Source organism: Eumetopias jubatus, unplaced genomic scaffold, assembly GCF_037043125.1.
Source record: "Eumetopias jubatus isolate StellerSeaLion01/CBP00866 unplaced genomic scaffold, mEumJub1_p1.0 scaffold_8, whole genome shotgun sequence".
NCBI lineage: Eukaryota > Metazoa > Chordata > Mammalia > Carnivora > Otariidae > Eumetopias > Eumetopias jubatus.
Window position 1 is genome coordinate 113,411,877 of NW_028274814.1, and position 15,647 is coordinate 113,427,523.

At 35.5% G+C, this 15,647-nt stretch overlaps 1 protein-coding gene across 1 annotated transcript in view; it reads right to left on the reverse strand.

Moving 5' to 3' along the window:
* The window catches only part of EPYC (epiphycan), a 33,714-nt gene extending 18,637 nt beyond the window's left edge, over positions 1-15,077 (reverse strand). Inside the window, exon 1 of the mRNA XM_028105416.2 lies at positions 14,919-15,077. Within this exon, the coding sequence (XP_027961217.2) occupies positions 14,919-15,077 (159 nt within the window). The remainder of the gene's footprint in view (positions 1-14,918) is intronic.
* Positions 15,078-15,647: the final 570 nt, after the last annotated feature.

Genomic DNA, 15,647 nt, shown 5'->3' on the forward strand with positions numbered 1-15,647 from the left:
GCCAGGATTTGAATCTAATTAGTGCTGCCACAAGACTGCTTAATTTACCTAATTTTTATTCTGTACTCAGCCAAATAAGTTTCTGCTGAATAATCTAGCTTCTTAGGTACTGCATTCTGAGAAAGAGGGGTTCTGGTTCATGGAAGTGAGCCTCATCATCACGGGGAAATGCCTTCACATTATAAATCGATAAATGGACTTTCTTGTACAAATTTTAAGACTCATATAATTTTTTTAAAGATTTTATTTATTTATTTGAGAGAGACAGAGACAGAGACAGCGAGAGCAGGAACACAAGCAGCAGGAGTGGGAGAGGGAGAAGCAGGCTTCCCGCTGAGGAGGAAGCCTGATGTGGGACTTGATCCCAGGACTCTGGGATCATGACCTGAGCTGAAGGCAGATGCTTAACGACTGAGCCACCCAGGTGCCCAAGCCTCATATAACTTTTGCTTGGCATCCTTCATCAACCTACAATCTGATTTGATCATCACTGATTATGGTAGTCAGTTGCTGATCCTGAAGGCTGAAGACCATACCAAAGCCATGTTGCCCTGTGGGAGCACTTGACAGTCTTTCAGTCTTCCCCTGATATTGACAAGTCTGAAAAATATCACATAACATTGATGTAGATGGATTGTAAAATTCAAGTAGCATTTATTATAATTCTCACTTTCTTGAGAAGTAAGTATTATGTCAGAATGAAACTTTCGTCTGGTTAAACATGATGGCCAAGACAATTCCATGTATTCACCACAGTTTCATTTTCCTCCTGGGCATTCAGCTCCGGTACATTTTCCACTTTCTTTGGCTCTGACTTAGGTCATGTGGCTAGTTTTAGCCAATTGAATGGGAAAGGAAGTAATGCAGCACATCTGGTCCAAATTAGTGAGGAGCAAGGATACTTTCTCAATCTGTCAACAGAAGATACCAGTGTGACCTTGAAGGTGAAGATGGTGAAGGTCTAGCATGAAAGAAGTTTGAATCCCTGAATAACTACTTGAAGGACTGTAAACCTTTGACCTGCACGGACAGTCACGTCAGCAAGATATAAATTTTTATTGTGCAAAGCCATTGGGATTTTGTAATTGTTTGTTACAGCTGCTAATGTAACTTGCCCTAATATACATCTTTTTAATTTTTGGTTTTTTTAAATCCATTTCTTATTCATACTGAGGGAACAATTTTTAATGCTTTTATGGGTTGATTTACTTAGCACGTATCACTCACATTAGAACAAAAATAATAAATGCCTGTTTTTTTGTCACTCTATCCTCTCTGATTTCTTTTTTACAAACAACTGTTCTTTGGTCTTGCTTATTTGGTGGACTACTTACTGAAATAATTCACATTTGAGTGAATTCACCATTATTTCAATTTATTTATTTTTAAAGCTGAGTATTTTATTAACTGCATTAAATCAGAGTTAACAAATTTATATAAATCAGAGTTAATAAATCTATATAATGAGTAAATGTCTGTAAGTCCAATATCAAAATTAGTTAATGGCTTTCTATTTACTTCCAAAGTCATAAAATCATAATATTTGATATTGACTTGCTAGGATGTATTTATGAAAACATGTGAATTCTTTCATGTTTTTAAAAATCTATCCTAATAGATGGTGATTCATCATAAATTCCTAACTCTAAATGGTAATGCTTCTTTGTATTTAACGTAATGTTTAAGTCTGTGTCTCTTCTGGGACCACAGTATTTTGTGGTTCACATGTTTATTTTCTCATTTCCTTTCCTTTTTGTCAGAAAGTGGCAATATCCCACTTTTAGTTACCAGAAAAAAATTCTACTTCAGTTTTATCCCAGTTTATTGAGGTCTCCATTCACCATCATTCTGTTAGGCTCCAGAAACTTAATAGATTTTCAATATCTTAGTTCTCACAAAATGTATCATCTAGTTCTAATTGAATGTCTCCAAATAATATTGGTAGAGAACTTTGGCAAAGGCTTTAGAAACATTATCTAATAACAAAGCCAGTTCACATTCCCTTTCCCCTTACTGCCCTTGCTTTCCAAGTAAGGATACCAGAAAGACAATTTATTGAAGGCCGAAATCAGTAATCTCATGAGGATAGGGCTGGGGGAGAGTCAATCACAATAATTGAAAACAAGAAGTTGGACTGAAAATCAAGAGATTTGGAACCTTATGAACTTGTTTTTTTTATCGAGTAATTTAGTATTTTTTTTAAGTTGAAACTTAAAAAGTTGAAATCTTTCCTATCCTAACACAAAGCAAATTGTTCCTTCTAATACAGACTTTATTAATTCACAAAGCATAATAAGCCATGCCTTTTAATATGTAGAACTTCTCTGCATAAAATTGCTATTCACTTATGGTGATGATGATGATGATGTATATATTATCAGAGGGTAAATATAGACATTTTGAATAGGAAAACATGTGCATTTATAGAGGCTGTCCCAGGGAGGACCAGCTAATAGCCAATTGCCTTTGAAAGAGATAATTAGTATGTTAATTTGTTTCTACTGTCCAATTTCAATGGTAAAGCCTTACAAATTTTACAAATTTAGAAACCTTTATCTTTTAGGGGCAGAATTACTTTAAAGAAATACAAAAACTGTACTAAACCAGAAAGCTAACCTGAATTCTCCTACTGCCACCAATATATTATCTGTAGCCTCTGCAGTATCACTTGGGAAGCTAGTTATGATCAAAAGATTGTTGATAAGCATAGAACCAGAACAAAGGACTCTAGGTAAGTCAGCTCTTTAATAGCTGAGGCAAAGCAAGAGCTGTTTTTCAAGGGATCAGAATCTTTAAATTTGTTGACAACCATAAGTTTTTGCTATTATTACTAAAATTGAATCACCCTGCTAATAGGAGAAGGCTGCTGAATAGTAGTTAATTGGCCTTGAAAATACTTGATTTTATGATCTTCCTTTATTCTCTCAGTACCAAAATGTACCAATTCCCTTCAACTTCTTTTATGTCTTTATATATGTTATAGATTCAATATAGTTTTAGTGGAAGGATTTTTATCTTACATGTCCTAAATTTGATTTCTTTCATATTTATCATATTTATCATATTTAATCAAAGTTTTGATATCAGAACTCCAAAGAGAACACACTTCTGAGAAAATTTGATCCAGCCTCAGTATCTTTTATATATTTTTTCTTTGTTCTTCTTCTCATATATGTTAAGAAATCAAGTTATAATACGTATTGGCAACCATGCCCTCTACTTTAAAGCCCGCATTGAATGTGAGCAGAGTCTGGCATGATGTCACTGTGATTATCCTTTAGAGCTCCTCTATCTGTATCTTATATTGGCCACATTGACATCCAAAGCCAGTGATTGTACAACCTGTTGGGTGACAACATTACCAAGCAATAATCCTTGCACTATTTCCATGCCCGTGGGTGTGGATGTTAACAAACACAAGGCAAGTCTGTTTATTCCTGGCAGACTCAAGACAAGGTTAACCAGAACTTGTCCTAGGAGTATTAAAATGATGAATTTGTGGAATTGGGGAAGATCCAGTAAAAGGCATGTTAAAAGAGAGTTAGGCAGGAAAATAACAGGTCAATTTCAATCTTAGGTTAGGAGAACATGTCCAAGACAGGATTACCCAACTCGAAAATGTGAAGAGTTCCCAAAATTTTTTGAACAATGTTGCTTCTGGAAGATTTATAATTTACTAATCTTTTTTTTTTAAATTAAGATTTTGTTTATTTATTTATTTTAGAGAGTGGGAGTGGCAGAAAGAGAGGGAGAGAGAGAATCCCAAGCAGACTCCATGCTGAGTGCAGAGGTTCAGTCCCAGAACCCTGAAATCATGACCTGAGCTGAAATTAAGAGTTGGATGCTTAACACACTGAGCCACCCAGGCAGCACTTAATTTACTAATTTTTTTAAAAGATTTACTTACATATCTGAGAGAGAGTGAGTGTGAGTGGGGAGAGGGACAGAGAGGGAGAATCTCAAGCAGACTCCCTGCTGAGGGAGGAGCCAACTTGGGCTTGATCTCATGACCCACGAGATCATGACCTGAGCCGAAATCACGAGTCAGCCACTTAGCCAACTGAGCTACCCAGGTGAACCTATTTTTTTTTTTTTATCTGTCCCTATTTTAGATGTCACAAGACAAAATCTACAGGTATGGTGACCAAATTAAATGCAGATTAAAATAATTCAGAAAAAAAATAGCAACTGACACTAAAAGAAGAGCTGAAGGAAGTCAAACACCTAATCTGGGCCCATCCCGAGAGATTCTGATTTCAATAGTCTGAGGTGTGGCAGAGACATTAGGATTTCTAGAAACTCTGGAAGTGATTCAAATATGTGGCCAAAGTTGAGAACCACCATGCTAGGGAGGAAATGTACTCCACTGAATAGGATGTAGAAGACAGAAATGCTAATTAAGTCCTGGAACTTTAAAAGGTTAGTAAAGTCTTGATGAGAATGTGGTAGAAAGATTGTTTTACACTAAGCTCACAGGGGCCAGAGGCTTCACAAACATTCATGACAGCTTCAGTTCAAGAATCTGCTGAGGTTGATGCTCCAGTTGAAACAAAACAAAACAAAACCAAAAAAACCACACATGGGGAAAAGGGGAAAGCTCTCTGGGAGGTAGATTTCTTGGATTCCAGAGCAGGAAGCCAAGGAGAAGCCATGGCATAGCTTTCAGTCTGAAAAATCCCACCAGCTGAAAATTCTTGCTTACAAGATCATCTGTCACCTGAGAGAATACACAAGGCAGCATCAGGTGCCAGAAACCCAGGGTTTAGCAGGAAAATAGACATTCAAAGGCTTTGAGTTGAGGAGAAAACTTCTGATTGACCTGGTGACTGGGCTGGCTGCCATCATATGTTTTGAAAACATTGTGGAAAATAGGACTATCTCAAATGCTACACTGAGAAAAGAGCCGGTGCCTGGGTGGCTCAGTCGTTAAGTGTCTGCCTTCGGCTCAGGTCATTGTCCCAGGGTCCTGGGATCGAGCCCCGCATTGGGCTCCCTGCTCAGCGGGAAGCCTGCTTCTCCCTCTCCCACTCCCCCTGCTTGAGTTCCCTCTCTCACTGTGCCTCTCTCTGTCAAATAAATAAATAAAATCTTAAAAAAAAATTAGGGTCAGTTTTGTGATAATACTGTGTGTGCACTTAATGCTCCATTCGTTTTATTTATTTATTTTTATTTTTAAAAGATTTTATATATATATTTATATATTATATATTTATTTATATATTTATATATATTTATATATATTATATATATTATATATTTATATATATATGTAGGGCAAATATATACATATTTGTGTTATCTTTATGTTTCTGGTGTTGTTTTTTTCAGAGTATATTTACTTAGTGCCTAATTTCATTTCAGAGTCTTTCCTAAGCTCTATTATTAATGTGGCTTGATATAATTTGAGGTAGAACATAGAACTGGGGGTAAAATGTCAATCTCAGGTACAGGAAGACCTTTGAGATAAATTCACTGATGCTCTCGGATCCATTTTAGAGCTTCTGAGATTAAAATCTACATTCTGTCAGAGGAAACTGAGTGGTGGTTGGCATATAGATACAGCTCATAAAGGCGGGAGCATGATTGTCCTAAAAATGGGACATTTTCTGTGGAAGGGAAGAGCTATATTGAACGTAATAGTTAAGCTTAATGGCTTAAAAGCTGCCATCCTGGGGCGGGGGGATGCATCCTCTGTTGGTCCCTTTACTCACTCTTCCTGAGGAAGAATGACTAGGCTAATTGGTGAATGGGAAAAGATACTAGGCCAGAGTGGTTCACCCTCGCTTTTGGGGAGAATTTCCTCCCTGTGAAGAAATATAATTTTGTCCCTCCATGCACTAAAATTTATTGGATCAGGCACTCATCTGAAGACTGTGGTTAACCACCGTTGCCTAGGACTGATGGCATATCTACTTCTGGAATTTTATATTAGGATGCTCATAATCACTTCATACCTAAGTTGTATATTTCAACCCAGCCTTTGTCAGTAGTAAAGGAGATATTTTGAACCCTATGTGTCTCATTTCTGTTACTCAACTGGGTCTGAAGTTAGGCAGTGCGTTAGGAGGAGTTTTTATGGGGTCCCTTAAAATCTAACACCTATTGCCCAGAAAAAATTCAGTATTATATGTATCTATGTATGTTATAATACAAAATAATATGCATTTTTATATATGTACCTGGTTCCTGGCTTCATATTATGTTTGCAACTCTTGTTTTTTTCTTTGCTTCACTTTCTTTATTTATAGTTTTCATGCCATAATGTAAAATAATACATAATAATATATAATACAAGATGTGATATTATGGAGAACATAACACAATATACACTGTATTGTGTAGTTTTAGAAATTATTTTATGAAATGATACTGCTGTATACAAGTTATATTTTATTTAAATCTACATTTATATTTACTGTATATACATCTATTGCTATACAGATTATAGCTTTTATTCGTGTAAGTAGCCTTAAATACTGTGGTGAATAAACACACAAGTGAAATAACATGTCTCAGATTTGCTGTCAGGTCTGCAACTGAGGACAGATTTGAGGACATAATTTCTCAGCATATATATTTTGTGACAGAATTCACAGAAGCCTTATGTCTCACTAGATAACTACAGATCTTATATATATAAAATCTTTTTTCACTTCCTCTATTGTGTTAAAGATGTATACTTTTAAGATGAGTAGACTGGGAGGTGCTGAGGGACAGGGAAGAACTGGTATGATCTACCTGCCGCAATTCTTGGCTCTTAGCAAAAGATTGGAAGGCAGATATGAAGTGAACTCATGCCAGGTGCAGTTAGCCTTAATTACAGCTGAAATCCCATCCCTCTCATGAAGGCCTCCCTGACCACCGTGTGGTATATCAGCTTCAGTGGCTATTGACTGAATGAGTCATTTGATGATAAAGCTACTCGCATTTATGAAACATTTACCATGTGCCAAGCTCTCAGTTAAGCAGTTAACAAGTGTATCTTACCTCATCCTCATAAGGTAGCTTATAACCAGGAGGCTGAAGCTCAGAAGGGTTGTTATTATTTTCCAAGGCTGTACAGTTGGTGTTCAGACCTGGGACTCAAACACAGGGAGTCTGAATCCAGAACCCAGTCACTCAACACTGTGGCAAACTACTTCTTAAGGATGAAACGGGTATATACATGAGAAACACCCACAGCCAGTGGTTCCTTTGATTATTCTTTGTGGTGTGTGGTTTAATAGCTTAAATGCCCAGGCAAAATCAGGATGGGAAACAAATGTCCTCACCGATATATTCACTTGGATTAGAATGCTCACTGTGTCGGTCAGTTCCTAACCAGTAAGCCCAGGCCTTCAGCAGATAATATTTAAATTATTGGTCTGCTTCTCATTAAAAAAAAAAAAAATGGAAATCCAGAATGTTATTTGGATTTTCACTCTAACACAGACTAAGGTGTTTGTTAAACAGAATGGAATTTTAAATTTATCTTTTTCCAAAATTGTCCCACACAGTTGACAATAAATCTTGAAGCTCTTCTTTGTTGTTACCATTATGTCAACAGTTGGCTTTGAAAGGTGTTAAGAGGCTCTGAGATATTCAACCTGGTTACTAAAGATGTATTCTTAAGGGTTTCATAGACTGGCATGTGGGTATCTTAAGTGCAATGGAATTCTTCTCTAAACATGAGCCTAGTGCTCAAATTGATTTAAGTGATCCATATTAATTATCTCAAAGATCATGACCATGAAGACTGGCAATGAAAGCTGTATCTTATTTTCTATTTTATCTTGAAAATGGATGAGGAAGAAATGTGTTTGGCACAGATTGCTCAAGCCCCACATTTCTCACAAAGTAGCTTTCAGTTCAGAAGGATTGTCTTACCCCTCTCTCCCTTAAATACTTTGACAGCTAAGACAGATGCTTAGATACTGTGTTAATTACAATCACTTGAAAATTCTTGCTTTTCTGATTCCTAACAATCAAATTACTTAATTTCAGAGGAAAGAAACTCAATATTGGACACAGCTAAAAGAAGGAAAGATTAAAGAGAAGAAGAAGGAAAATAATGGAAGCTTTTAATGCCAAAGTCTCTCTGGTTTGGCATTAAAACAATCTGGTTTAAATATTACTCTGAAACTTAACTAGCTGAATAACCTTGGGCAAAATTCTGATCCTCAGTTGCTCTTAATAATAATAGTGATAGAATAATTTATCATTTCAAGGGACAGTTATGAGAATTAACTTATGTTTGTGGTCCCATAAATAAGGTCTAATACAAATACAAACAAGTCACTGACAAAGATTATCAGCATTCTTTTGTTTCCTGAGGGGCTTATATAATTGTATATGTTTGTTGCTACATTTTTTAAAACTTTCCAATAGTTTTAAAATAACATTCAGTTTAACACTGTTTTTAAAAGAAGCATATGGTAAGTCAATCAGACAACCATATTAAAAGCTCATCAGCAAAATTCTTCCCTCCCTTCCTCCAGACTGTCTTTGTTGAAGAGGGAGAGTGAAGAAGATTAAGCCTTTATTTGTTGCCAAATTCTGAAAAGAACATTTAATTCAGGTTGAGTTTAAGTTACTTCTAACAATAAAAAGTGTTTTATACGCAAACCATAAGTTTGAAACTATTTTTTTTTAATTTTTTTAAAGATTTTATTTATTTATTTGACAGAGAGACACAGTGAGAGAGGGGACACAAGCTGGGGGGTGAGGTGGGAGAGGGAGAAGCAGGCTTCCCGCCGAGCAGGGAGCCCGATGCGGGGCTCGATCCCAGGACCCCGGGATCATGACCAGAACCGAAGGCAGACGCTTAATGACTGAGCCACCCAGGTGCCCCAAGTTTGAAACTTTAAAATGTATTATATAAAATGGCCAAAGTGAGACATCATTTCAAATATAGGGATAAAAAGTTTTATTTTTTATTTTATATTTTATAATATTTTATTTATATTTTAAAATTTATTTATATTTTAAAATATTTTATATTTTATAATATTCCATGCCTTCATCACCAGAGGAAGTAAATAGTAAAAATATTACTAATTTAATTACTTTTTGTCCAGAAAATACCGAGATGGTTTTTGAAACAAGCTGTTAGCATTACTAAAGTTCTATACCAATTTATCATATTTAGATAACCTAATTAAAAATACTTTTTATATACCATTATGTATAGTGGACATTCATTCTGTAGGTAGCCCAAAATTAATTTGATTCTACTTAAGCAATTTCTAGTGTTACAGGACATCAACGTTTATGCTAGAATTATTTTCATGGCACCCTATTACCATGATGGCAACTGAAAAGAAACCATTGTTCAACTGTTACTGGATACAACTGCCTTCACTGAGTTTTTGGTCCATTTCTACAACTCCACTAAATTTAATTTTAATTCCTTTGATGAATCTTACAGGTTCTGCATCTCTAAAAGCTATTTTTCAAGCTTAATGAATTTGTTTAAATGGCAGTTTCCGTATAAAGATGATTAAACAATTTAGCTAGAGGAAAAAATGGGCTAATTTTAAAATCAATGGAGAGTAATAGCAAGGAAAGCATCTCTCATTCAAAAAAATTTCCTATTGGTCAATTATTACTGATATCCCTTTATTAGTTGTTATTGTTATTTATTTATGAAAGTATATGAGGCAGTTCTAAAAGCATGTGTGGCAATGCTTCAATCTACATGAGGACGTTAGGATGATAAGAAAATAAAGGTGAGGAAAGTAATACAAAATGCGGAGGGGCGCCTGGGGGGCTCAGTAAGTTAAGCATCCTACTCGTGGTTTCGGCTCAGGTCGTGATCTCATGAGTCCTGAGATAGAGCCCCACCTCGGGCTTCTCGCTCAGTGGGGTGTCTTGTTGAAGATTCTCCCCCTCCACCCCTTCCCCTACTCATTCTTTCTCTCTCAAATAAATAAATCTAAATAAATAAATAAGTAAAATGAGAAAGGAATAAGGCAAAAACTTGGGTCCCAGATTTCTGAGCAAAATGACAAGCACAATTAGTTACAAGATGTAGAGCCCCCCAAAATAAGCAACTTCTTTAAAATTTGCAATCCATTTGGACTCTGAGGCCTGAGAGAAATTTCTACTCCATATCCTCCTGAAGAGCATTGTATGCTATCATTGTAAATGCCCTTCATACTGTCCCACATTAAATACAATCAAGTCCCCACAGGGCTCTGTACTACAACATTCATGGTGTCTACTGAAGATTAAGTAAAAGTAATTATACAAGGCTAAAGTAAGGTAGTACAGGGCAGGATCAGTCTGATTGGATGGAGCTGAGAACTTACTGCAGGAATGGTAGTTCATATCCTCCATAAATATTAACACAGCCACTGAGTACTTTTCTGGGCAAAAGAAATAACTCATGGTCAGGGCCAGTGTTTATCTTAGACCTAAGAGAAATGAAAAATCAATAACCCGAAAACTATATTATGAAAACAGAAACACCAAATACCTACCTTAGTCAAAAACACAGACTCAATTTAAATCAATCAGAGAATACCAAATTTTGAACTTGTTCTGATGAAATCTTCAAGGCAAATAGCAAAATGTTTCCCTGCATTCCAAGCCGCCAAATATGTATGATTTCTATACATCTATAGCTATATAAAGATTAGATAGATAGCTGGCTAGCCCATACCATAGGTATAACATGTTGGAGAATGCCTATCTACAATTATTCTTTGAAGTAGTTAGACTTAAGCCATTCTTTATTACAGTAATTAGGTAAGTCAACAGTCTATAAAGGTTACTTCTAGTTTACACTGTTCACCCATAGAACAATGATTTCTTTCTCTCTTAGCAATGTTCGGAGCACGAGCGTTCAGTTCAACTCAAACAAATATCAAGTTAAAAAGACAATTTGGAAAATGGTAGAAAACAGAGGGAGGATAATATTTTTTATTAACCTCCTGGAAGTTATTTTCTGATATGAGAAGATGATATAATTATCTTCTCACTGTAATTATAATCACTATAATTATATGTCACTAATAACTATAATATTAGTTAAGTTACTTACCTGCTCTTTATCTCAATATCCTCATCTATTCAATGAAAATAACAATAGCACTTCCTAGTTTTGTTGTCAGAAATGAGATAATGCCTGTGATAGGCCTAGAATAGTACCCAGCACATAATAAGCGCTCAATCAAGCTTAGCTAATATTCATCAGAAAGCAAAAAGTTCATATTTTGGTCTTAAGGCTTATATCCAATTCTTACCAATACCATTAAAGTAAAATAAAAGCTAAGTAAAAACCTGCAACAATTTTATATTATACCAGCAAATTTATCTATTATCCACTGGGTAACATAGAGCATCATGATGGAATTATTGGGCCTCTAATCTGCTCCTAACATAGAATCCAGCAGATCCTGGATATTCTAAATCATCAGAAATCACGTAAGTCAGCAGTCAGGAGTACTGTTACTGCATAAGATTTTCAAAACCAGAAATTCTTTCATGACCCTTTCTAATCACTAGGGAGGTAATGAATATACTACCACCAGTAGAAATCAACAAAGCTCTATTGAGATTCTAACTCTGGGATTCGGGGGATGATTGGACTCATTGCTAGATAAATCACTGGATTCATAAATGCAAGTTTTGCAGCAGTATAATTCAAATTTGGGTTTCAGGAAAAAATTTACATTATTACATATTGTTATTAGTTTTCTATGGCTGCATGACAAATTACCATACATTTATCAGCTTAAAACTATACTCATTTTTTCACTGACAGTTTCTGTGGGTCCAGGGATGACCTGACTGGATTCTCTGCTCAGGGTCTCACAAGGCCAAAATCAAGGTTAATGGCCAGGGCTGTGATCTCATGTGGAGCTCTGAGTTCCTGGCATCTATAGTGCTGTGGTTTCTATATGCTCATTGGCTGTCAGCTTCTCTCAAAATTTAGAGACTTCCTGCATTCCTTGCTACATGGACCCATCCATTTTTAAAGCCAGCAACAGATAGTTTCCCTTGCCTTGAATTTCTCTCATGCTTCAAAATTTGTCCCCAACCTCAAGACACTGTTTTAAAGTGAGCACAACTTTAAGTCAAGCCAACCAAGATAATTTCCCTTTTTAAATTTCAGTTGTGCCATATAAAATAACCTAATTATAGGAGTGATATCCCAATAGATCTGTGATGTTAAGAATTATAGAGGGCATGGACAGACCAGTGGATGGGTCATTTAGGGGACATCTTAGAATTCTGCCTACCGCATAGTCAGAGACCTTAAGGATTAATCATTCAAAGTCTAGAGGGTCTACTATGTTGGCCTAGGATGCCAAGTCTTACAATTTAGAAGAAAGAAACTGGCATATATTTCAGAAGCATTGTTCAGTTATTCTATAAACTTGCTATTTTAAAATATAAGGTTGCCTTTTATAGAGATGATAAGTAAATTCTAAGATAAGATAGAACCATATTCTTGGCATTGAGGACAAAATCCAAAGAACCTGATCCCACCATTCTCCATGTGCTTTGTTTACCATGAATTTTTTCATCAACTGTCCCCTATATGGATATGTTACCAGCATTCATACAAAAAGTATCACAGAGGATCAAGAACATATAGAACAATTGCTCTTAATTTATAAAGATGAGACAAATAAGGCTATCAGGAGTTGCCAGAATTTGAATTTCCAAGACTAAATTCAAGAAACTCATATCATGAGTAACTGTATTCTAGAATCCACTCACATGACTAGATCTACTGGCTTTATTTCACATCCTTCTATAAGGAATTGTATATTCTTTGTCTGTAAACAAAGAATAATATTAACATTAATGATTTGTTATGATCTGAGCTGAAGTTCTGAATTTTGTTCCTCATGTCATTTTGTGTGTTATATCACATTGTTTTTGTATTTTTTTGTTTCATAGGTGGTGGGTGAGTGGGTTGGCTGATTATTTTTGCTACTGGACCAACTTGGTAAAGTTAAAAAAATATGCAGTTTGTTTTCAAATGTATTATGTTTTCATTATAGCACAGATATATGTATATGTATATATGTATATCATGTATCTATAAACTGGTTTTCTGATGATGACTTCATCACAAAAGATTATTAAATCAGGGAGGACTTACCTATTTCAATCAGCAATAAGAGATTATTTAGTAGCTCTCTGGAGCCCGCAGTTGTTAAGGATGCTGAGTTTGGCTAGGCCAGTATGAAAATTAAGGATGCTTGAATGAGGGAAGGGGATACAATGGCATATACTTGGTACCTTGTAAGAAGTTGCTCTTTCAGAATAAGCAAATACTGAGGAAGGGTTGTATACTAAATCATCTTTCTATAGATTCAATTTATTAGCTTAAATTTCTTGATGTCAGAAAGAACTTCAGAATCTCATGAGAATGTGCAGTAAAAAGGGGTTCTGACAGCAAGGAATGGCTTTAAAGAAGTCTGCAGATAAAGCTCCTCTCCTTCACAATATTATCTAGGGCAGCCTTGAGCCCTCCCTAAAGTCCACTCCCCAGGCCTACTAAAAACAAAGGACTTACTTTTGGTACCCACAAAACCTGTGAGTTTGATCCTTGATCCTATAAAATATTTTTTGGAGGCATGACAAGTAAATTTAAACTACAATATTTAGTTTGGTAGATTACTGCACATACATATGCAATCTTTCTTTTCTTAAAATATTTATGCAAGATGGGAAAAGGAGCAGGGCAGATGAGTTAATCACTGAAAAAGTTTCTCCTTATACTCTTCACTGATGCATTAGATTGGAAATGCAGAGGTCACATACAGCAAGACTGGTGTTAATGACCATAAACTCTACAGAAAATGCCCTTAACATAACAGAAGACATACAGTGAATAAGGACTTGGAAAATAGAGTTACAACTTTGCAGAAGAACAGTGGTCTTCTTTTAACCCTAAAACTTTACTAAAAGGAGGGAAAGAGAGGGAAAAAGAAAAGGAGTGGAGCCTGGGGTGAGGGGAGACTGAAGCCAAAAGAGAGGGAGATGGAAAGGAAAATGGAGTTGGGGAGAAGATGTGAAAAGTATTGTATAAATTTGATTCTTGAATTTCATCAGGCAACATAAACAATGATGAGAACGTTTATCCTCTTAATAAAGATATAGCTAAGTTCCATTTAAATATATGCTTTTGTCTGACTATTTTATTTCCCTAGTTTTCAAAAGTAATTATTCTAAGAAGATTTGAACTTGAATGACTGCCCAAAATATGTTATGATCCCATATAGGTGATGTAATTTCTCTTTTGGTTGATTTCTTCTTAATTAGTTTTTGTCAATGTTGTACTTTAATTACAAGCCAACATTTCAAGGTCTGTTTGTTTTCTGATTCAGAAAAATTAGTCTGTATCCTTTAGTTATGTAAAAAGTCTAACATTTAATTAGAAACACGTCATATCAGATTTATGTAATGGGCTGTAACCTTGCCAATGTCTACATTACTGCTGAGAGATAATCAGTCATTTCAGAAAGCACAGCCACTCTTGGAATACACTGGAGTTCCAAATCATTGTCTGTTCTTTGCATTCTTTTTATTTTCTTCCAGTTTATGTTAATCTCACATCTTTTTTCTTTGCCCCAAACTTCCCCAAATTCCTCATCATTGCATGTGTATTATTTCCACTCTTCCTTACTGACTGCTTTTTCCTTTAATTTCCTCATCTCAACTTGATAGAAACTATTTTCATTGTTGTGGTTTAATTTTGTGAGAAGATATAAAGGAAATGAAGTGAACTGTGGGAAAGCAAGTGTGTCCCAATGTTAACTTCCAACAGATTGAACACATTCTGAGGAAAGGTCCATATGAAATTGCTAAGATAGAACATCTCTATTTATACATAAACAAAAATCTATTTGAAAGGAACGCATCTCAGAAATTCCCCACACTCATGTTCTTAAAAGTCTCAAGAGTGAGGAATCAGTTACCTCAGCTTGACCAATAGGTATGTTTTCATAGTTGTATAAATTATCCAGGTCCTCCAAAGTGGCATCGTATGTTTCTGAGTCATAGTTGATGGGTTCCAGAGTTGGAGCAGTCCCAGCAGCATTGAAGATGACAAGTCCCAGAACGAGTCTTGCCAACATTTTGATTTTTCAAGCTTTCCTAATCAAAAAAGGCCCAAATGTATAAATATTTAATTGATGATAACTTATGAATATTTTTCACTAAATAGGAATAATAAATAAACATCAATGCTGTGGAACTCAAGCCGGTAGCTTTCTTTACACGGATCATTTATAAACATAACACGGGAAATTGTATGGATTCGGAAGACTTGTGATACATATGCTCAAATTAATCACAAACCCATCCATGTTTTTACAGTAGATAGTGTAATTACAGTGAAATTAAGTTTACTTCATAGAGAAACACAGAGAAAATAGGATGTGGAAATATTGTCATGCACTTATTCACAAAAACTTGTGCATTAGAGTTTTACCTTTTACTAAGCATTAAGTTTCTTTCTTCAACTGGGAGTAGGAAGGAGGAGGAAGAGAACTATTTTACTGTTACTCCATTTTTCAGATGAGGAAACCGAAGCAGGGTTGGCTAGTGACCTAACTAGGACTCATAACTGTTTCTTGCACATTCAAGCCTGTGGCTTTTTCCGGTCAAAATAATGAAGGCATTTTTTTTTTCACTTTTACTTCCTT